General features: G+C 43.2%; 1 protein-coding gene across 1 annotated transcript in view; it reads right to left on the bottom strand.

The window, feature by feature from the left end:
- The window catches only part of LOC125378215 (eukaryotic translation initiation factor 2-alpha kinase 3-like), a 34913-nt gene extending 18323 nt beyond the window's left edge, over nucleotides 1-16590 (bottom strand). Inside the window, exons 1-6 of the mRNA XM_048393291.1 lie at nucleotides 16341-16590; nucleotides 13635-13764; nucleotides 12286-12483; nucleotides 10575-10708; nucleotides 8759-8877; nucleotides 7659-7780 (exon numbers count right to left, since the gene is read on the bottom strand). Coding sequence (XP_048249248.1) covers nucleotides 7659-7780; nucleotides 8759-8877; nucleotides 10575-10708; nucleotides 12286-12483; nucleotides 13635-13764; nucleotides 16341-16492 — 855 coding nt within the window. The 5' untranslated portion in view covers nucleotides 16493-16590. The remainder of the gene's footprint in view (nucleotides 1-7658; nucleotides 7781-8758; nucleotides 8878-10574; nucleotides 10709-12285; nucleotides 12484-13634; nucleotides 13765-16340) is intronic.
- Between the last annotated feature and the right edge of the window lie 591 nt (nucleotides 16591-17181).

Raw genomic sequence — 17181 nt, 5'->3', positions numbered from 1 at the left:
AACAGTGGTGTAAGAATAAGTAGTGTGTTACAATACGGTGTCTGCCACTGGGCTGGAGAACTGGCAGAAACAGTGGTGTAAGAATAAGTAGTGTGTTACAATACGGTGTCTGCCACTGGGCTGGAGAACTGGCAGAAACAGTGGTGTAAGAATAAGTAGTGTGTTACAATAAGGTGTCTGCCACTGGGCTGGAGAACTGGCGGAAACAGTGGTGTAAGAATAAGTAGTGTGTAACAATGAGGTGTGTGTTACAATACGGTGTGTGCCACTGGGCTGGAGAACTGGCGGAAACAGTGGTGTAAGAATAAGGTGTGTGTTACAATACGGTGTCTGCCACTGGGCTGGAGAACTGGCGGAAACAGTGGTGTAAGAATAAGTAGTGTGTTACAATACAGTGTCTGCCACTGGGCTGGAGAACTGGCAGAAACAGTGGTGTAAGAATAAGTAGTGTGTTACAATACGGTGTGTGCCACTGGGCTGGAGAACTGGCGGAAACAGTGGTGTAAGAATAAGTAGTGTGTTACAATACGGTGTCTGCCACTGGGCTGGAGAACTGGCAGAAACAGTGGTGTAAGAATAAGTAGTGTGTTACAATACGGTGTCTGCCACTGGGCTGGAGAACTGGCAGAAACAGTGGTGTAAGAATAAGTGGTGTGTTACAATACGGTGTGTGCCACTGGGCTGGAGAACTGGCAGAAACAGTGGTGTAAGAATAAGTAGTGTGTTACAATACGGTGTCTGCCACTGGGCTGGAGAACTGGCAGAAACAGTGGTGTAAGAATAAGTAGTGTGTTACAATACAGTGTCTGCCACTGGGCTGGAGAACTGGCAGAAACAGTGGTGTAAGAATAAGTAGTGTGTTACAATACGGTGTGTGCCACTGGGCTGGAGAACTGGCAGAAACAGTGGTGTAAGAATAAGTAGTGTGTTACAATACGGTGTCTGCCACTGGGCTGGAGAACTGGCAGAAACAGTGGTGTAAGAATAAGTAGTGTGTTACAATACGGTGTCTGCCACTGGGCTGGAGAACTGGCGGAAACAGTGGTGTAAGAATAAGTAGTGTGTAACAATGAGGTGTGTGTTACAATACGGTGTGTGCCACTGGGCTGGAGAACTGGCGGAAACAGTGGTGTAAGAATAAGGTGTGTGTTACAATACGGTGTGTGCCACTGGGCTGGAGAACTGGCGGAAACAGTGGTGTAAGAATAAGTAGTGTGTTACAATACGGTGTGTGCCACTGGGCTGGAGAACTGGCGGAAACAGTGGTGTAAGAATAAGGTGTGTGTTACAATACGGTGTTTGCCACTGGGCTGGAGAACTGGCAGAAACAGTGGTGTAAGAATAAGTAGTGTGTTACAATACGGTGTGTGCCACTGGGCTGGAGAACTGGCAGAAACAGTGGTGTAAGAATAAGTAGTGTGTTACAATACGGTGTGTGCCACTGGGCTGGAGAACTGGCAGAAACAGTGGTGTAAGAATAAGTAGTGTGTTACAATACGGTGTCTGCCACTGGGCTGGAGAACTGGCAGAACAGTGGTGTAAGAATAAGTAGTGTGTTACAATACGGTGTCTGCCACTGGGCTGGAGAACTGGCAGAAACAGTGGTGTAAGAATAAGGTGTGTGTTACAATACGGTGTGTGCCACTGGGCTGGAGAACTGGCAGAAACAGTGGTGTAAGAATAAGTAGTGTGTTACAATACGGTGTCTGCCACTGGGCTGGAGAACTGGCAGAAACAGTGGTGTAAGAATAAGTAGTGTGTTACAATACGGTGTCTGCCACTGGGCTGGAGAACTGGCAGAAACAGTGGTGTAAGAATAAGAAGTGTGTTACAATACGGTGTCTGCCACTGGGCTGGAGAACTGGCAGAAACAGTGGTGTAAGAATAAGAAGTGTGTTACAATACTGTGTCTGCCACTGGGCTGGAGAACTGGCAGAAACAGTGGTGTAAGAATAAGTAGTGTGTTACAATACGGTGTCTGCCACTGGGCTGGAGAACTGGCAGAAACAGTGGTGTAAGAATAAGTAGTGTGTTACAATACGGTGTCTGCCACTGGGCTGGAGAACTGGCAGAAACAGTGGTGTAAGAATAAGTAGTGTGTTACAATACGGTGTCTGCCACTGGGCTGGAGAACTGGCGGAAACAGTGGTGTAAGAATAAGTAGTGTGTAACAATGAGGTGTGTGTTACAATATGGTGTGTGCCACTGGGCTGGAGAACTGGCGGAAACAGTGGTGTAAGAATAAGGTGTGTGTTACAATACGGTGTCTGCCACTGGGCTGGAGAACTGGCGGAAACAGTGGTGTAAGAATAAGTAGTGTGTTACAATACAGTGTCTGCCACTGGGCTGGAGAACTGGCAGAAACAGTGGTGTAAGAATAAGTAGTGTGTTACAATACGGTGTGTGCCACTGGGCTGGAGAACTGGCGGAAACAGTGGTGTAAGAATAAGTAGTGTGTTACAATACGGTGTCTGCCACTGGGCTGGAGAACTGGCAGAAACAGTGGTGTAAGAATAAGTAGTGTGTTACAATACGGTGTCTGCCACTGGGCTGGAGAACTGGCAGAAACAGTGGTGTAAGAATAAGTGGTGTGTTACAATACGGTGTCTGCCACTGGGCTGGAGAACTGGCAGAAACAGTGGTGTAAGAATAAGTAGTGTGTTACAATACGGTGTCTGCCACTGGGCTGGAGAACTGGCAGAAACAGTGGTGTAAGAATAAGTAGTGTGTTACAATACAGTGTCTGCCACTGGGCTGGAGAACTGGCAGAAACAGTGGTGTAAGAATAAGTAGTGTGTTACAATACGGTGTGTGCCACTGGGCTGGAGAACTGGCAGAAACAGTGGTGTAAGAATAAGTAGTGTGTTACAATACGGTGTCTGCCACTGGGCTGGAGAACTGGCAGAAACAGTGGTGTAAGAATAAGTAGTGTGTTACAATACGGTGTCTGCCACTGGGCTGGAGAACTGGCGGAAACAGTGGTGTAAGAATAAGTAGTGTGTAACAATGAGGTGTGTGTTACAATACGGTGTGTGCCACTGGGCTGGAGAACTGGCGGAAACAGTGGTGTAAGAATAAGGTGTGTGTTACAATACGGTGTCTGCCACTGGGCTGAAGAACTGGCGGAAACAGTGGTGTAAGAATAAGTAGTGTGTTACAATACGGTGTGTGCCACTGGGCTGGAGAACTGGCGGAAACAGTGGTGTAAGAATAAGGTGTGTGTTACAATACGGTGTTTGCCACTGGGCTGGAGAACTGGCAGAAACAGTGGTGTAAGAATAAGTAGTGTGTTACAATACGGTGTGTGCCACTGGGCTGGAGAACTGGCAGAAACAGTGGTGTAAGAATAAGTAGTGTGTTACAATACGGTGTGTGCCACTGGGCTGGAGAACTGGCAGAAACAGTGGTGTAAGAATAAGTAGTGTGTTACAATACGGTGTCTGCCACTGGGCTGGAGAACTGGCAGAACAGTGGTGTAAGAATAAGTAGTGTGTTACAATACGGTGTCTGCCACTGGGCTGGAGAACTGGCAGAAACAGTGGTGTAAGAATAAGGTGTGTGTTACAATACGGTGTGTGCCACTGGGCTGGAGAACTGGCAGAAACAGTGGTGTAAGAATAAGTAGTGTGTTACAATACGGTGTCTGCCACTCGGCTGGAGAACTGGCAGAAACAGTGGTGTAAGAATAAGTAGTGTGTTACAATACGGTGTCTGCCACTGGGCTGGAGAACTGGCAGAAACAGTGGTGTAAGAATAAGAAGTGTGTTACAATACGGTGTCTGCCACTGGGCTGGAGAACTGGCAGAAACAGTGGTGTAAGAATAAGAAGTGTGTTACAATACTGTGTCTGCCACTGGGCTGGAGAACTGGCGGAAACAGTGGTGTAAGAATAAGTAGTGTGTTACAATACGGTGTGTGCCACTGGGCTGGAGAACTGGCAGAAACAGTGGTGTAAGAATAAGTAGTGTGTTACAATACGGTGTCTGCCACTGGGCTGGAGAACTGGCAGAAACAGTGGTGTAAGAATAAGTAGTGTGTTACAATACGGTGTCTGCCACTGGGCTGGAGAACTGGCGGAAACAGTGGTGTAAGAATAAGTAGTGTGTAACAATGAGGTGTGTGTTACAATACGGTGTGTGCCACTGGGCTGGAGAACTGGCGGAAACAGTGGTGTAAGAATAAGGTGTGTGTTACAATACGGTGTCTGCCACTGGGCTGGAGAACTGGCGGAAACAGTGGTGTAAGAATAAGTAGTGTGTTACAATACGGTGTCTGCCACTGGGCTGGAGAACTGGCAGAAACAGTGGTGTAAGAATAAGTAGTGTGTTACAATACGGTGTGTGCCACTGGGCTGGAGAACTGGCGGAAACAGTGGTGTAAGAATAAGTAGTGTGTTACAATACGGTGTCTGCCACTGGGCTGGAGAACTGGCAGAAACAGTGGTGTAAGAATAAGTAGTGTGTTACAATACGGTGTCTGCCACTGGGCTGGAGAACTGGCAGAAACAGTGGTGTAAGAATAAGTGGTGTGTTACAATACGGTGTCTGCCACTGGGCTGGAGAACTGGCAGAAACAGTGGTGTAAGAATAAGTAGTGTGTTACAATACGGTGTCTGCCACTGGGCTGGAGAACTGGCAGAAACAGTGGTGTAAGAATAAGTAGTGTGTTACAATACGGTGTCTGCCACTGGGCTGGAGAACTGGCAGAAACAGTGGTGTAAGAATAAGTAGTGTGTTACAATACGGTGTGTGCCACTGGGCTGGAGAACTGGCAGAAACAGTGGTGTAAGAATAAGTAGTGTGTTACAATACGGTGTCTGCCACTGGGCTGGAGAACTGGCAGAAACAGTGGTGTAAGAATAAGTAGTGTGTTACAATACGGTGTCTGCCACTGGGCTGGAGAACTGGCGGAAACAGTGGTGTAAGAATAAGTAGTGTGTAACAATGAGGTGTGTGTTACAATACGGTGTGTGCCACTGGGCTGGAGAACTGGCGGAAACAGTGGTGTAAGAATAAGGTGTGTGTTACAATACGGTGTCTGCCACTGGGCTGGAGAACTGGCGGAAACAGTGGTGTAAGAATAAGTAGTGTGTTACAATACGGTGTCTGCCACTGGGCTGGAGAACTGGCAGAAACAGTGGTGTAAGAATAAGTAGTGTGTTACAATACGGTGTGTGCTACTGGGCTGGAGAACTGGCGGAAACAGTGGTGTAAGAATAAGTAGTGTGTTACAATACGGTGTCTGCCACTGGGCTGGAGAACTGGCAGAAACAGTGGTGTAAGAATAAGTAGTGTGTTACAATACGGTGTCTGCCACTGGGCTGGAGAACTGGCAGAAACAGTGGTGTAAGAATAAGTGGTGTGTTACAATACGGTGTCTGCCACTGGGCTGGAGAACTGGCAGAAACAGTGGTGTAAGAATAAGTAGTGTGTTACAATACGGTGTCTGCCACTGGGCTGGAGAACTGGCAGAAACAGTGGTGTAAGAATAAGTAGTGTGTTACAATACGGTGTCTGCCACTGGGCTGGAGAACTGGCAGAAACAGTGGTGTAAGAATAAGTAGTGTGTTACAATACGGTGTGTGCCACTGGGCTGGAGAACTGGCAGAAACAGTGGTGTAAGAATAAGTAGTGTGTTACAATACGGTGTCTGCCACTGGGCTGGAGAACTGGCAGAACAGTGGTGTAAGAATAAGTGGTGTGTTACAATACGGTGTCTGCCACTGGGCTGGAGAACTGGCAGAACAGTGGTGTAAGAATAAGTGGTGTGTTACAATACGGTGTCTGCCACTCGGCTGGAGAACTGGCAGAAACAGTGGTGTAAGAATAAGTAGTGTGTTACAATACGGTGTCTGCCACTGGGCTGGAGAACTGGCAGAAACAGTGGTGTAAGAATAAGGTGTGTGTTACAATACGGTGTCTGCCACTGGGCTGGAGAACTGGCAGAAACAGTGGTGTAAGAATAAGTAGTGTGTTACAATACAGTGTCTGCCACTGGGCTGGAGAACTGGCAGAAACAGTGGTGTAAGAATAAGTAGTGTGTTACAATACGGTGTGTGCCACTGGGCTGGAGAACTGGCAGAAACAGTGGTGTAAGAATAAGTAGTGTGTTACAATACGGTGTCTGCCACTCGGCTGGAGAACTGGCAGAAACAGTGGTGTAAGAATAAGTGGTGTGTTACAATACGGTGTCTGCCACTGGGCTGGAGAACTGGCGGAAACAGTGGTGTAAGAATAAGTAGTGTGTTACAATACGGTGTCTGCCACTGGGCTGGAGAACTGGCAGAAACAGTGGTGTAAGAATAAGTAGTGTGTTACAATACGGTGTCTGCCACTGGGCTGGAGAACTGGCAGAAACAGTGGTGTAAGAATAAGTAGTGTGTTACAATACGGTGTCTGCCACTCGGCTGGAGAACTGGCAGAAACAGTGGTGTAAGAATAAGTAGTGTGTTACAATACGGTGTCTGCCACTGGGCTGGAGAACTGGCAGAAACAGTGGTGTAAGAATAAGTAGTGTGTTACAATACGGTGTCTGCCACTGGGCTGGAGAACTGGCAGAAACAGTGGTGTAAGAATAAGTAGTGTGTTACAATACGGTGTCTGCCACTGGGCTGGAGAACTGGCGGAAACAGTGGTGTAAGAATAAGTAGTGTGTAACAATGAGGTGTGTGTTACAATACGGTGTGTGCCACTGGGCTGGAGAACTGGCAGAAACAGTGGTGTAAGAATAAGTAGTGTGTAACAATGAGGTGTGTGTAACAATGAGGTGTGTGCCAAAGTGAAGTGTGTGTTATAATAAGGTGTGTGTTACAATAGGTGTGTGTCACAATAAGGTGTGTGTCACAATAAAGAGTGTGTAACAATAAGGTGTGCATCACAATAAAGAGTACGTAGCAATAAGGAGAGTGTCACAATAAGGTGTGTGTCACAGTGAGGTGTGTGTAACAATAAGGTTTGTGTAACAATAGATTTGTGTAAAAATAGGTGTGTGTAACAATAAGTGTGTGTTACTATAAGGTGTGTGTAACAATAAGGTGTGTTCCAATATGGTGTGTGTAACAATAGGTGTGTGTGTAACAATAGGGTGTGTGTAACAATAGGTGTGTGTAACAATGAGGTGTGAGTCACAATAAAGAGTGTGTCACAATAAGGAGTGTGTTACAATAAAGTGTGTAGCAATAAGGAGAGTGTCCAAAGTGGTGTGTTCCAAAGTGAAGTGTGTGTCACAATGAGGTGTGTGTCACATTAAGGTGTGTGTCACAATAAGGTTTGTGTCACAATAAGGTGTGTGCCACAATGAGATGTGTGTAACAATGAGGTGTGTGTTACAATAAGTGTGTGTTACTATAAGGTGTGTGTTGCAATAAGGTGTGTGTCACTATAAGGTGTGTGTCACTATAAGGTGTGTGTCACTATAAGGTGTGTGTCACAATAAGGTTTGTGTCACAATAAGGTGTGTGCCAAAGTGAAGTGTGCGTAACAATAAGGTGTGTGTTACAATAACCACACCTTATCCCTATTTAGATTTGGTTAATCTTACTAAGTAAGTTACAACTAAGTATCTTGTATTTTCATGTATCACAATACTGGTTCATACCTATCATCTATCATATCGAAGGCCACGTATCACAGAGTTTCGGAATATTGTTTCGGCCTTACCTTGTGTTGCCACATGACACTGACAGAGTCCTCAGGGTTGAGGGCCACTATCATCCCCTCCGGCACAATGATCTTCAGGTTTCCCTCCAAGTCCGACATTTCCTCTGGCGACAAGCCCTCACCTGTAATAACACCACAAACGGACCCTGTCAGTTCACAAGAGGTGAGGTGAAATTGTGTTTAACATCACATCCAAGATTATTGCACTTATATGACAACGTGCATGCATGTGTGTGTGTGTTGACTGATGCCGATTTATAGTGCTAGCTCACTGAGATACCATGTAACAGTTTAACATGAATAGCCCACTCAGCATTGCTCAGACACAGTATACTGACTCCGAGCCAACCAGTCCTTGTTTTACCCCAATAATGCCGAGCACCAGACAGGGTAACAACAAGTCCCATCTTTTAACGTCTTTTGGTATGACGCGGCCGGGGATCACACCCCGATCCTTCCGCTCTCCGGGCGGACGCTCTACCACTAGACTACGGAGGCGGTCCAGTTCACAAGAGCATTGTGCTTGGGTGGTCAGACTCGCTGACTTGGTTCATGCATGACATCGTATCCCAATTGCCTGGATCAATGCTAATGATGTTGACCACTGGATTATCTGGGCCAGACTCCATTATTCATTGACCACCATCACACAGCTGGAATATTGCTGTGTGCGTCGTTAAACAACAAACAAACAAACACAAAAATGGACTGTTGGTTCAGATCCGTGATGGCTGCATAGTTCTTATGCACTTTATGAATTCAATCATTAAAATGTAAACATTCATGTTAAACATATCTGTTCTGAAGAGACTCGTTCACCATCATCACCTGTCAATTTCACGTTGCCTAAAAGTGGTGGTCTGGACAATTGCATCTTTCAGCTTGTGGTCGTATTCACGGGGACAAGCATCAATAAAATCATAAATCAGTGGCTTTGTTGAGAGATAAATACACATTGAAATATATTCATTAAAAATGTCATATCAGCATGATTGGTTATGAAATGTTGTCAGTATTATTTCCAATCAGCGAGTATTTCACGGGGATAAGTGCTACAGTGAGAATGACACAACTTTGAACTCTCAAGAGAAGGTTCTCACCTGGATTACACGCTGCAATGGTGACACCATCGTCATCATCGTCATCTATCTCTTCTGGGCGACTGGGCTTCTGGCCATCAATGATCTCTATCTCATGGCGACCTACACTGAAGTTCCACCTAACGGCAAAGAAATATAAATGTCATGAAGAAGTCATCAAGTTATACCAATTCAAACCTGGTGACCAATTATTAGGATCATGTTATTGCTTGGTGTCAGTTTGAAAGTAAATTATTGGACTGAATGATACTAAGAAAAATGTTTTCATGGTAAACGCAGTCAAATGTTTGTTTTAATGAGTTCCTTCTTTAAACAGTGTTAAATACAAGGTGTACAACACACAGGCTGAATTCATTCATTGCCCGACACAAAGTTTCTATGAATATCCAGGGGTAGATTAAACAACAAATTTGTCTGTAGCCAGGAGGGCTTGCTCCGTTCACAAGTTACTGGCCCTTCTCCAAACTGGCCTACAAGTACATGGCAAAGGCGTAACCACCTGGCGGGGCTCCAAAATCTTTAGAACTCCTCACCCCTGAGACGCCTATTAATGCACTCTGAGATAAAATCTTGGCTTCTATTTGCCTCATTTCATGGTGGGGGGCACGGGCGGCCCAGTCGTCTAAGGCGCCTAGATTCGCTGTGCAGAGTTGCGTCCCTTGGACACGCCAGAAACCTATGATTGTGGGTTCGAATCCTGGTTCGCCCCGATTATTTTTCTAGGTTTGTCAGCACCATACCCGTGCTCGTGGGTTTCACCGAAGTGGTAAACGTCTGAGACCTGCATCACTTCGAGCTTTCCTCCCACATTAAGCTGACACGCCGTGATATGACTGGAATACTGTTAAAAGCGGTGTTAAACCCAACTCACTCACTCACTCATTTCATGGTGATTCATGAGCAAATATGTTATACACAACATTACAAAGTGGCTTCATCCATCCTTAATATGTTATCAACAAAATTACATGATTCACAAGTAGTGTCCAATTCACAAGTGGTTTGTCCAGCCAAGATATAACTCCTGGACTTGGAGTCTGTTAACTCCCTTGCCTCACGAAGATGATTCAGAGCTTAATGACATTGAAGGCAGACAGAGTTTGCTAATGGCTTTCCACCTCTTTAGTGCAATCTTCTGGTAAAGGCACTAGTACCTCGCACAGGTACACATCTTCCCGAGGCAAAAGAGTTAACGAGTTTCCACCCTTGCCGAACTAGGCTGGTATTATCATGATTATGGAGTTACAGTTTGGCTTCGCTAACGAGTCTATGCATAGTTTAATCAAAATAACGCAACGAAAATGAAATCCGGTTCGTAATCTGTCGTGCTGATTTCGGTCGATTGCAGGATTTGCAAAGCATGTCCACCGCCAACTCATTGTCAACAGATATTTTCCAAATCCTTTCAAGATTTTAATCAAGGTGCTCATGTGATTTGATGCACTTCGCGATGTAAGACCCATTTTGTCACAATATATATCCTGATTATCGATCAGATCGTCTTGACTGGGCACTGACATTTTGTTTGAATCAAATGCAAGTGATACGAGAGGTGGAATCTGCTTGGTCCATAGGAGAGGTTTAGAAGGGACATAACTCGTAATAACCACTGACGCTCTATGATCGAGCCCAGGAATTCCAGATTAGTTGGGCAAGGGTGGAAACTGGACTTTTAAAGTCAGTTAACTCTCTTGCCTCGGGAAGATGATGGGTAACATTGAAAAAATAAAAAGTAAAAAATAAAACAAGTCAACCCTGTATTTATTGATACGACCTCGAAATATCACTTAGAGGTGTTAGAAATGATTGCTCTTACTTCTCCGCCCCAATCCTTGCATCAACGGCACGCACGGTCTGAGTGTTGCGTGTGATGACAATCAGATCATCATCAGCTCGGCTCTCGCCCTGGCTAAGATCGTGACATCCTGCCATTGTACAGAGGTAGCGGATCTACAACACAAACAGCACAAACATCTAGGACGTTTCCACCAAAATCAAACAGGACTTCTTTTTTGAGAGAGGACTGTACTAGGCTATAATTGTACCATAAGTGACAACTTTCCCAATCAGAACAGAGAGATGCCATCTCTATATCAGTATGAGTTTGTATGTTTGTGGGTTGAACAAATCAAAATGTTCAGAAATAAATCAATATCAATAGCAACATGATCAGAACAGTAAACACAAACTTAAATTTTAACATTACAAATATCCTGAAAATCATGAAAATAGCACTAAAAATCTATATTATCTACGTGTAACAAGTCCACTTAGACCAGTTTAAAAGAAACATGATTTTTTAAATAAAAAAAACAACTAAATATTTTTTACATTTGTATATTTATCCTGCATTATTTCAATAGATATATTACATATTACCAAGAGAAATATGAAAGCAGGGTTAGAAACTAACAGTTTATGTCCACTAGTCCTTATAATCATGTATAATGATAACATATAGCAAAACCCTTAAAATGGGCCAATTTCTACTAGTCCTTAGGACAATGTAGGATACCTTTACTATTGGGCAGTTTGGTAAGGACTACAGGACTAGTGCCAATTTCTAACGCTGGAAAGCTGTGATGATAGCACATACATGAATTGTTCCCTTATGAATGTTATGAGGAAATGCATAATGATAGCTAGATTTACCTGACCCCCACTCTCAATACGTCACAGAATTGAATACACTATATTCCCCTGACATCCATGAAAACATACGGCCAGGATAAGGTGTAATCACCATTTTTTTTAACATGAATCAAGCGATGACCTAATTACAGAGAGGGAAACCAACAATTACTCACACCAATGAGCATCCAGATTACATCACACAAACAGCAATGTTTCTCTCTTTAGGTCTCTTCTCTCGACATTGATTCACTGTGATTACGATTCACACAAAGTTTGTGCATCGAGAAGGGCTTATTTGAGCATGAGTTACACACAGACAAACCACACCACACCACACCACTACATCACATGTCAGCCACTTGTATTCACTGGTGATGGAGAAACATGTATGACAAAGTCCTGTTTGTTTGTTTGTTGTTTCACGCAGCACTTGGCAATAACCCAGCTATACGATGGCAGTCTGTAAATAATCGAGTCTGGATCAGACAATCCTGTGTTTGTCATCATGAACATGGATTTAACCAATTGGGATACGATAACATGCATCAACCAAGACAGCGAGCCTGACCACGCGATCATGTTATTCTCCTCTTATGACAGGGGCAGCATGGAAGCCTCGTGGTTGAAGTGTTCGCTTGTCACGCCAAAGACTCTAGTTCAATTCCCACATGGGTACAATGAGTGAAGCCCATTTCATGTGTCCCCTGCCATGATATTGCTGGAATATTGCTCAAAGCGGAGTTTAACAATACTCACTCCTCTTACGACAAGCATAGTTGCTCTTTACAGCAAGCATGGGTTGTTGAAGACCCATTCTAGCCGGGGCCTTTAGTCCAGAAGAACTAACAATGACCCATAACATGATGTACATATCACAATGACAGATGACTTACCTGTCCGGTAGTGGGATCTATTCCATATGTTCGGATGTCCTTCCCACCGATCATCATTGTGTTGTCAGACAATCGGAAGGATGAGGACAGCAGTGTCTCTGCCGTCATAGGAACAGCCTCAATACTGTCCCCATCGTACTGGTACAGGCCGCCATCTAGTGATGGAATAAGTCGTGTCCGCACACCTTCTCGCATCACCTGAAATTACAAGACAAATATCTTTTTTGTAGGGAGAGTGATGCTGAGCTTCAGGCAAATGTAGATACTCATGAAGGCGTCAAAAGACCAACAACTGTTCATAATTGGATATAACATGTATAACGTGCCGAGTTTTGTAATGTTTTACTATCATCATGGTCCTGTTCAAATTCCATACCAAATGAAATTAATTCTGTATTTATAAATAGTGAATATCTTGTTCTATGTTGATCAGAAATCAGCGGAGTCACGTGGTGGTGTTATGATTAATCGAATTAATCAAAGATTGATCTGAAGGTCCAAAAGACTAGGCAGTCGAGCAAATATGATTTCCCCACACCCCTCAACCCTGAGACAGGTTTGCTTCCTGAGAAGGTTTATTCACTACATAGTATATGTACTTGGAGAAACATGTGAGAAAGAGTGTGGCCAGTGTCTTTTTAAAAAAAAATATTGCTGAAGTAAGTATTTGTGTATGTTATAGTTACGTGTGATCAAGTTTTACTGAACCTAACAATGAAAATCAGTAAAATGAAGCTAACCGATTAATTTCGATGATTGATCAGTTGATAGATTTCCAATCACTAATCATGATTGTACAAGCAAGTCCCAACGATAGCGATCAGGTTATTAAAACATATCATGACGTATCACAATACTTGAGTAATCATGGTAATGATAAGATATGTATTGCAATAGTTAAATTGTGCTGTTCCAGTGACCCTGCTAAAAAAAGGCTGCAGCCATCAACCAGTTTGTTTGTTGTTTAACGCTGCACTCAGCAATATTCCAGCTATATGACGGCAGTCTGTAAGTGATCGAGTCTGGACCAGACTTTTAAGTGATTGACAACATCAGCATGGATTTGGGCAATTGGGATCAGTGACATGCATCAACCAAGTCAGCGAGCCTGCCCACCCGATCCCGTTAGTCGTCTCTTACGACAAGCATAGTCGCCTTTTACGACAAGCATGGGTTGCTGAAGACCTATTCTACCCCGGATCTTCGCGGGCCCTGAACCAGTTTGTGTTCACACTACTAGTATTACACAAGTAGTTTGTTTCTTACAAGTTGGAATTATTGACAGATTCTTTATTAATTGTGAATATAGATTTAGCAGTTTAGTTCAACAACAAATTTTTTCAGCCCACCTCCATTTTGCTGATACTTGATGACAGCAGTGGCCGGGAGTCAGCCTGGACTGACCACATCAGCTGTCCCTTGTCCCCGACGTCCAAGGCCGACACCCGTCCATCCAGGGTGCTCACCACCATCAGGTATCTGTACAACAGAATCACACGCTACTGTTACCATAGTTACCATAGCTACACGGACAGAAATAAGCACAGACACTTTACAGGTAAACATGTGGCATAGATCATGTAGATGGAAAGCATTTCTGGATAAGATAATGGGAAGTGTTTCTGCATAAATAATAGAGATGGGACGAAACACCAATGCATCGGTGGAGTGCGATTTTTTACTTCTCGATCACAGTCGCACACAAAGTACAAAATATCGGTTCTGATCTTAAATCTTTGCGTTAATAACTGTTCCACTAAACACTAATCAGTAGTGCAAGTTAATAGTGAAAACATCAACATGATCAATATTTTCATTTGTTTTGCCATACTTGACACTGCCAACTGTAAATTGTCAGTGTGCTAGGTATTTGGCCATCCTGTCTAAGAGTAAGAACAAGATGGCCCACGCACAACAGATGAGAGCACCTGCAAGAATTGCGATATATATCAGATCGTGATACTATCAGATCTCACAGTTGGTGTGTCGACCCAGCCCTAAGAAATAAATGGGAAGTGTTTCTACATCCACCCGAGGCCAATTAACTGACTTTTGAAGTCTGATTAAGCCCAGGCATTCCTGCCTTTTTAGAAGAGAGGAAACTGGGACTTTTAAAGCCAGTTAATTCCCATGCCTCAGGAAGATCGAAAAATAAGAAAAAGAAAAGTTTATCCATCCGTTCACAAGAATAATGCCAATGTGACTTTTCTAACAGTATTCAAGTAATATCCCTGTGTGTCTGTTTGAGCTGGAAGGCATGACAAAGTGATGCAAGTCTGAGATGTTTACCACTTTGGTGAGACCCACAAGTATGAGTATGGTGCTGACAAAACTAGAAACATAATTTGGGCAAACCGGGATTCGAACCCACAACAATAGGTTTCTGTGGAGTCTAACATGTCCAAGAGAAGCAACTCTGCACGGCAAATTGTAGCACCTCCCTGGATGGAACCAGGGGTTAGTGAAGGTTTACCGATATGCAAGCCCTGGAGATACAGAGAATGGTCAGTTCCTGGTTTGAGGGGAATTGCACACAATACAAGACATGACGTTATCCTGCAGTGCCATAACACATTCTGAAAGTTTATTTATATTATTTTCAGGGATAGTGTATGGTGTACATGAATGTAATATGCAATTAATAGAACGAATTGTATGCTTTAATCAGCACTGTGAAAATGATTTGGTGACAAACATCCACTTTATGTAACCATGGTAACAGGAAAAGGGCATAAAATTATGAACTAATTCAATTTCAAGCATTAACTTTTGCTGTATCCACACCATGTGACACTATGTCTGTGTCAAGAGTGCATTCACCCGTTCCATACAAAAAGAATTTCAAAACAGAAAGCAAAAATAACATCGGATCATCATCATCATGCTTCAAGTTTGACCCACGAACTGTTACCCTATTGAAATTATGGGATAAGCATGGAGTGTTTGATTGTGTCAACTTTGTTGTTTAACGCTGCCCTCAGAAATAATATTCCTGCTATATGCTTGATATGATGGTATGGAAATAATCAAGTCAGGACCATACCATTTAGCATGATTAGTGGTTGACATTATGAACATTGATCCACACAATTCTTTTATATTCACTCGACCAATACACTGAGTTTGACCACCGATCTATTCAGCTGCAATTTAGGACAAGCATAGGTTGCTGGGACCAGTATTCATACACAGGTAGGATAAACATTAGATGAATGATAAAACACCTGCTGAAAAATCAATGTCCAGCAGAGGTCGAAATAAGGGTGGGTGGGTGTATCTTGGGGTCTAAAAATTGCTCCTAGATTATTTGAAGCTGGGGATTTACTAAATCTTTATGTTTTAACATTAGAGCTATGACAAGGACCCCTTGACAGTCATGCTTAAACCCAACATTGTGTAGGCTACTATATATATATATATTTGCTGTAGCTACCTTTAAATATAGGGATGATAGCACTATTTATACACTCTGACATTAACTGTGCTGTCTTCACATGTAACAGGTGAAAGGCACGGTAACTTTTTTAATCATGTTAATATTGTCAGTGACCTAGATAACGTTCATATTTCCGCTGATAATTGTACACATCAGATTCATCTAAATACACTACAAGCTTCTTGTTCACCAGTGAATAGACAACCAATGTCAAGGACGGGGGTGTGCCCCGATCGTCCAATCAGAATTTCCAATCCGATCGCCATGTTCAAGGGTCATCACAACATGACATACTTTCACGTGTCATAACACCAGAAGAACTTATGTCGAAACCAAACTGATGTAACTATTTATCCCACACTGTAAATATCACACTGCTTATAACTAAATTAGCATATCTGGTATGACAACGCCATACAACAAGCACTTGGTACAAAACTGGGTGTGTGGCGTTCACAATGTATTGATTGCTACGGCATTATCTCCCTTGAATGAAACCACAAGTGAAATACTTCCGACTACCATGCAGCCATCTCACACCAGTCGTCACATAAGCCTGAAATGAGTGGTTAACGATAACTATCTTGTCATGAAACAAACTGGAAATGCGTAAGCTTACTTGTCTCGTGCCGACTCCTGCCCAGGATTTGGGCAAGACTTCGGCCGATCATCTGTCGCCTCTACATTACTTCTTGCTATGCAAAGGGCGGTCAGCGACGCAATAACTCCAACTATGCGTGAAAACCATCTTCGTACCCTCCTTCTTCCCATCTATAGGTTGTTGCTTACATCAATTAGAACACATCAACACAACATACAGTCATCTTCTGTTTACAATCATCGCGAGATTATTAGCTTCAACGTGATTGGCTGAAATATCGGAAGTTACATCATGTGAAACGTGTGCCTCCAGGTCGACACTTCCGTTCTGGGAATGCCGTCAGGCTATTTTTAGAAAATAGCTCTCGAAGCATCCAGGCTTCATGAGACATTTATGAATGGCAATAAATACATTCAAATTGTATGGCATCAGTATTGATTATGTAGTATAATAAAATCGAAACTGAGATATCAATACATTCATTCCCTATTTTAAATAAATAATTGATGTTATTGGTGTTAATAAAATAGATCTCCCAATAACATAAATTATTGACTTGAAATCCAAAGAACGAATTAATGTATGATGAAACGTAACATAGACTTAGTCAAGTCTGACGATTAATATTTCTGTAAAGAATTATATATATTTTTTATTGGAAAGAAAGCCCGTTGGGGCAAAGAAAAAACATGAAGTGTCATAAAATCTCGCTCATTGTCCGTTCCATATCTGAGTGGGCTGGGTGTTTGGCAACACTGAGGAGTGAGTGAGTGAGTATGGTTTTACGCCGCTTTTAGCAATGTTCCAGCAATATCACGGCGGGGGACACCAGAAATTGGCTTCACACACTGTACCCATG

The sequence above is a fragment of the Haliotis rufescens genome, unplaced genomic scaffold, assembly GCF_023055435.1.
Source record: "Haliotis rufescens isolate VD_foot unplaced genomic scaffold, xgHalRufe1.0.p SCAF_12, whole genome shotgun sequence".
Lineage (NCBI taxonomy): Eukaryota > Metazoa > Mollusca > Gastropoda > Lepetellida > Haliotidae > Haliotis > Haliotis rufescens.
This window is presented reverse-complemented; position numbering and strand designations above follow the sequence as displayed.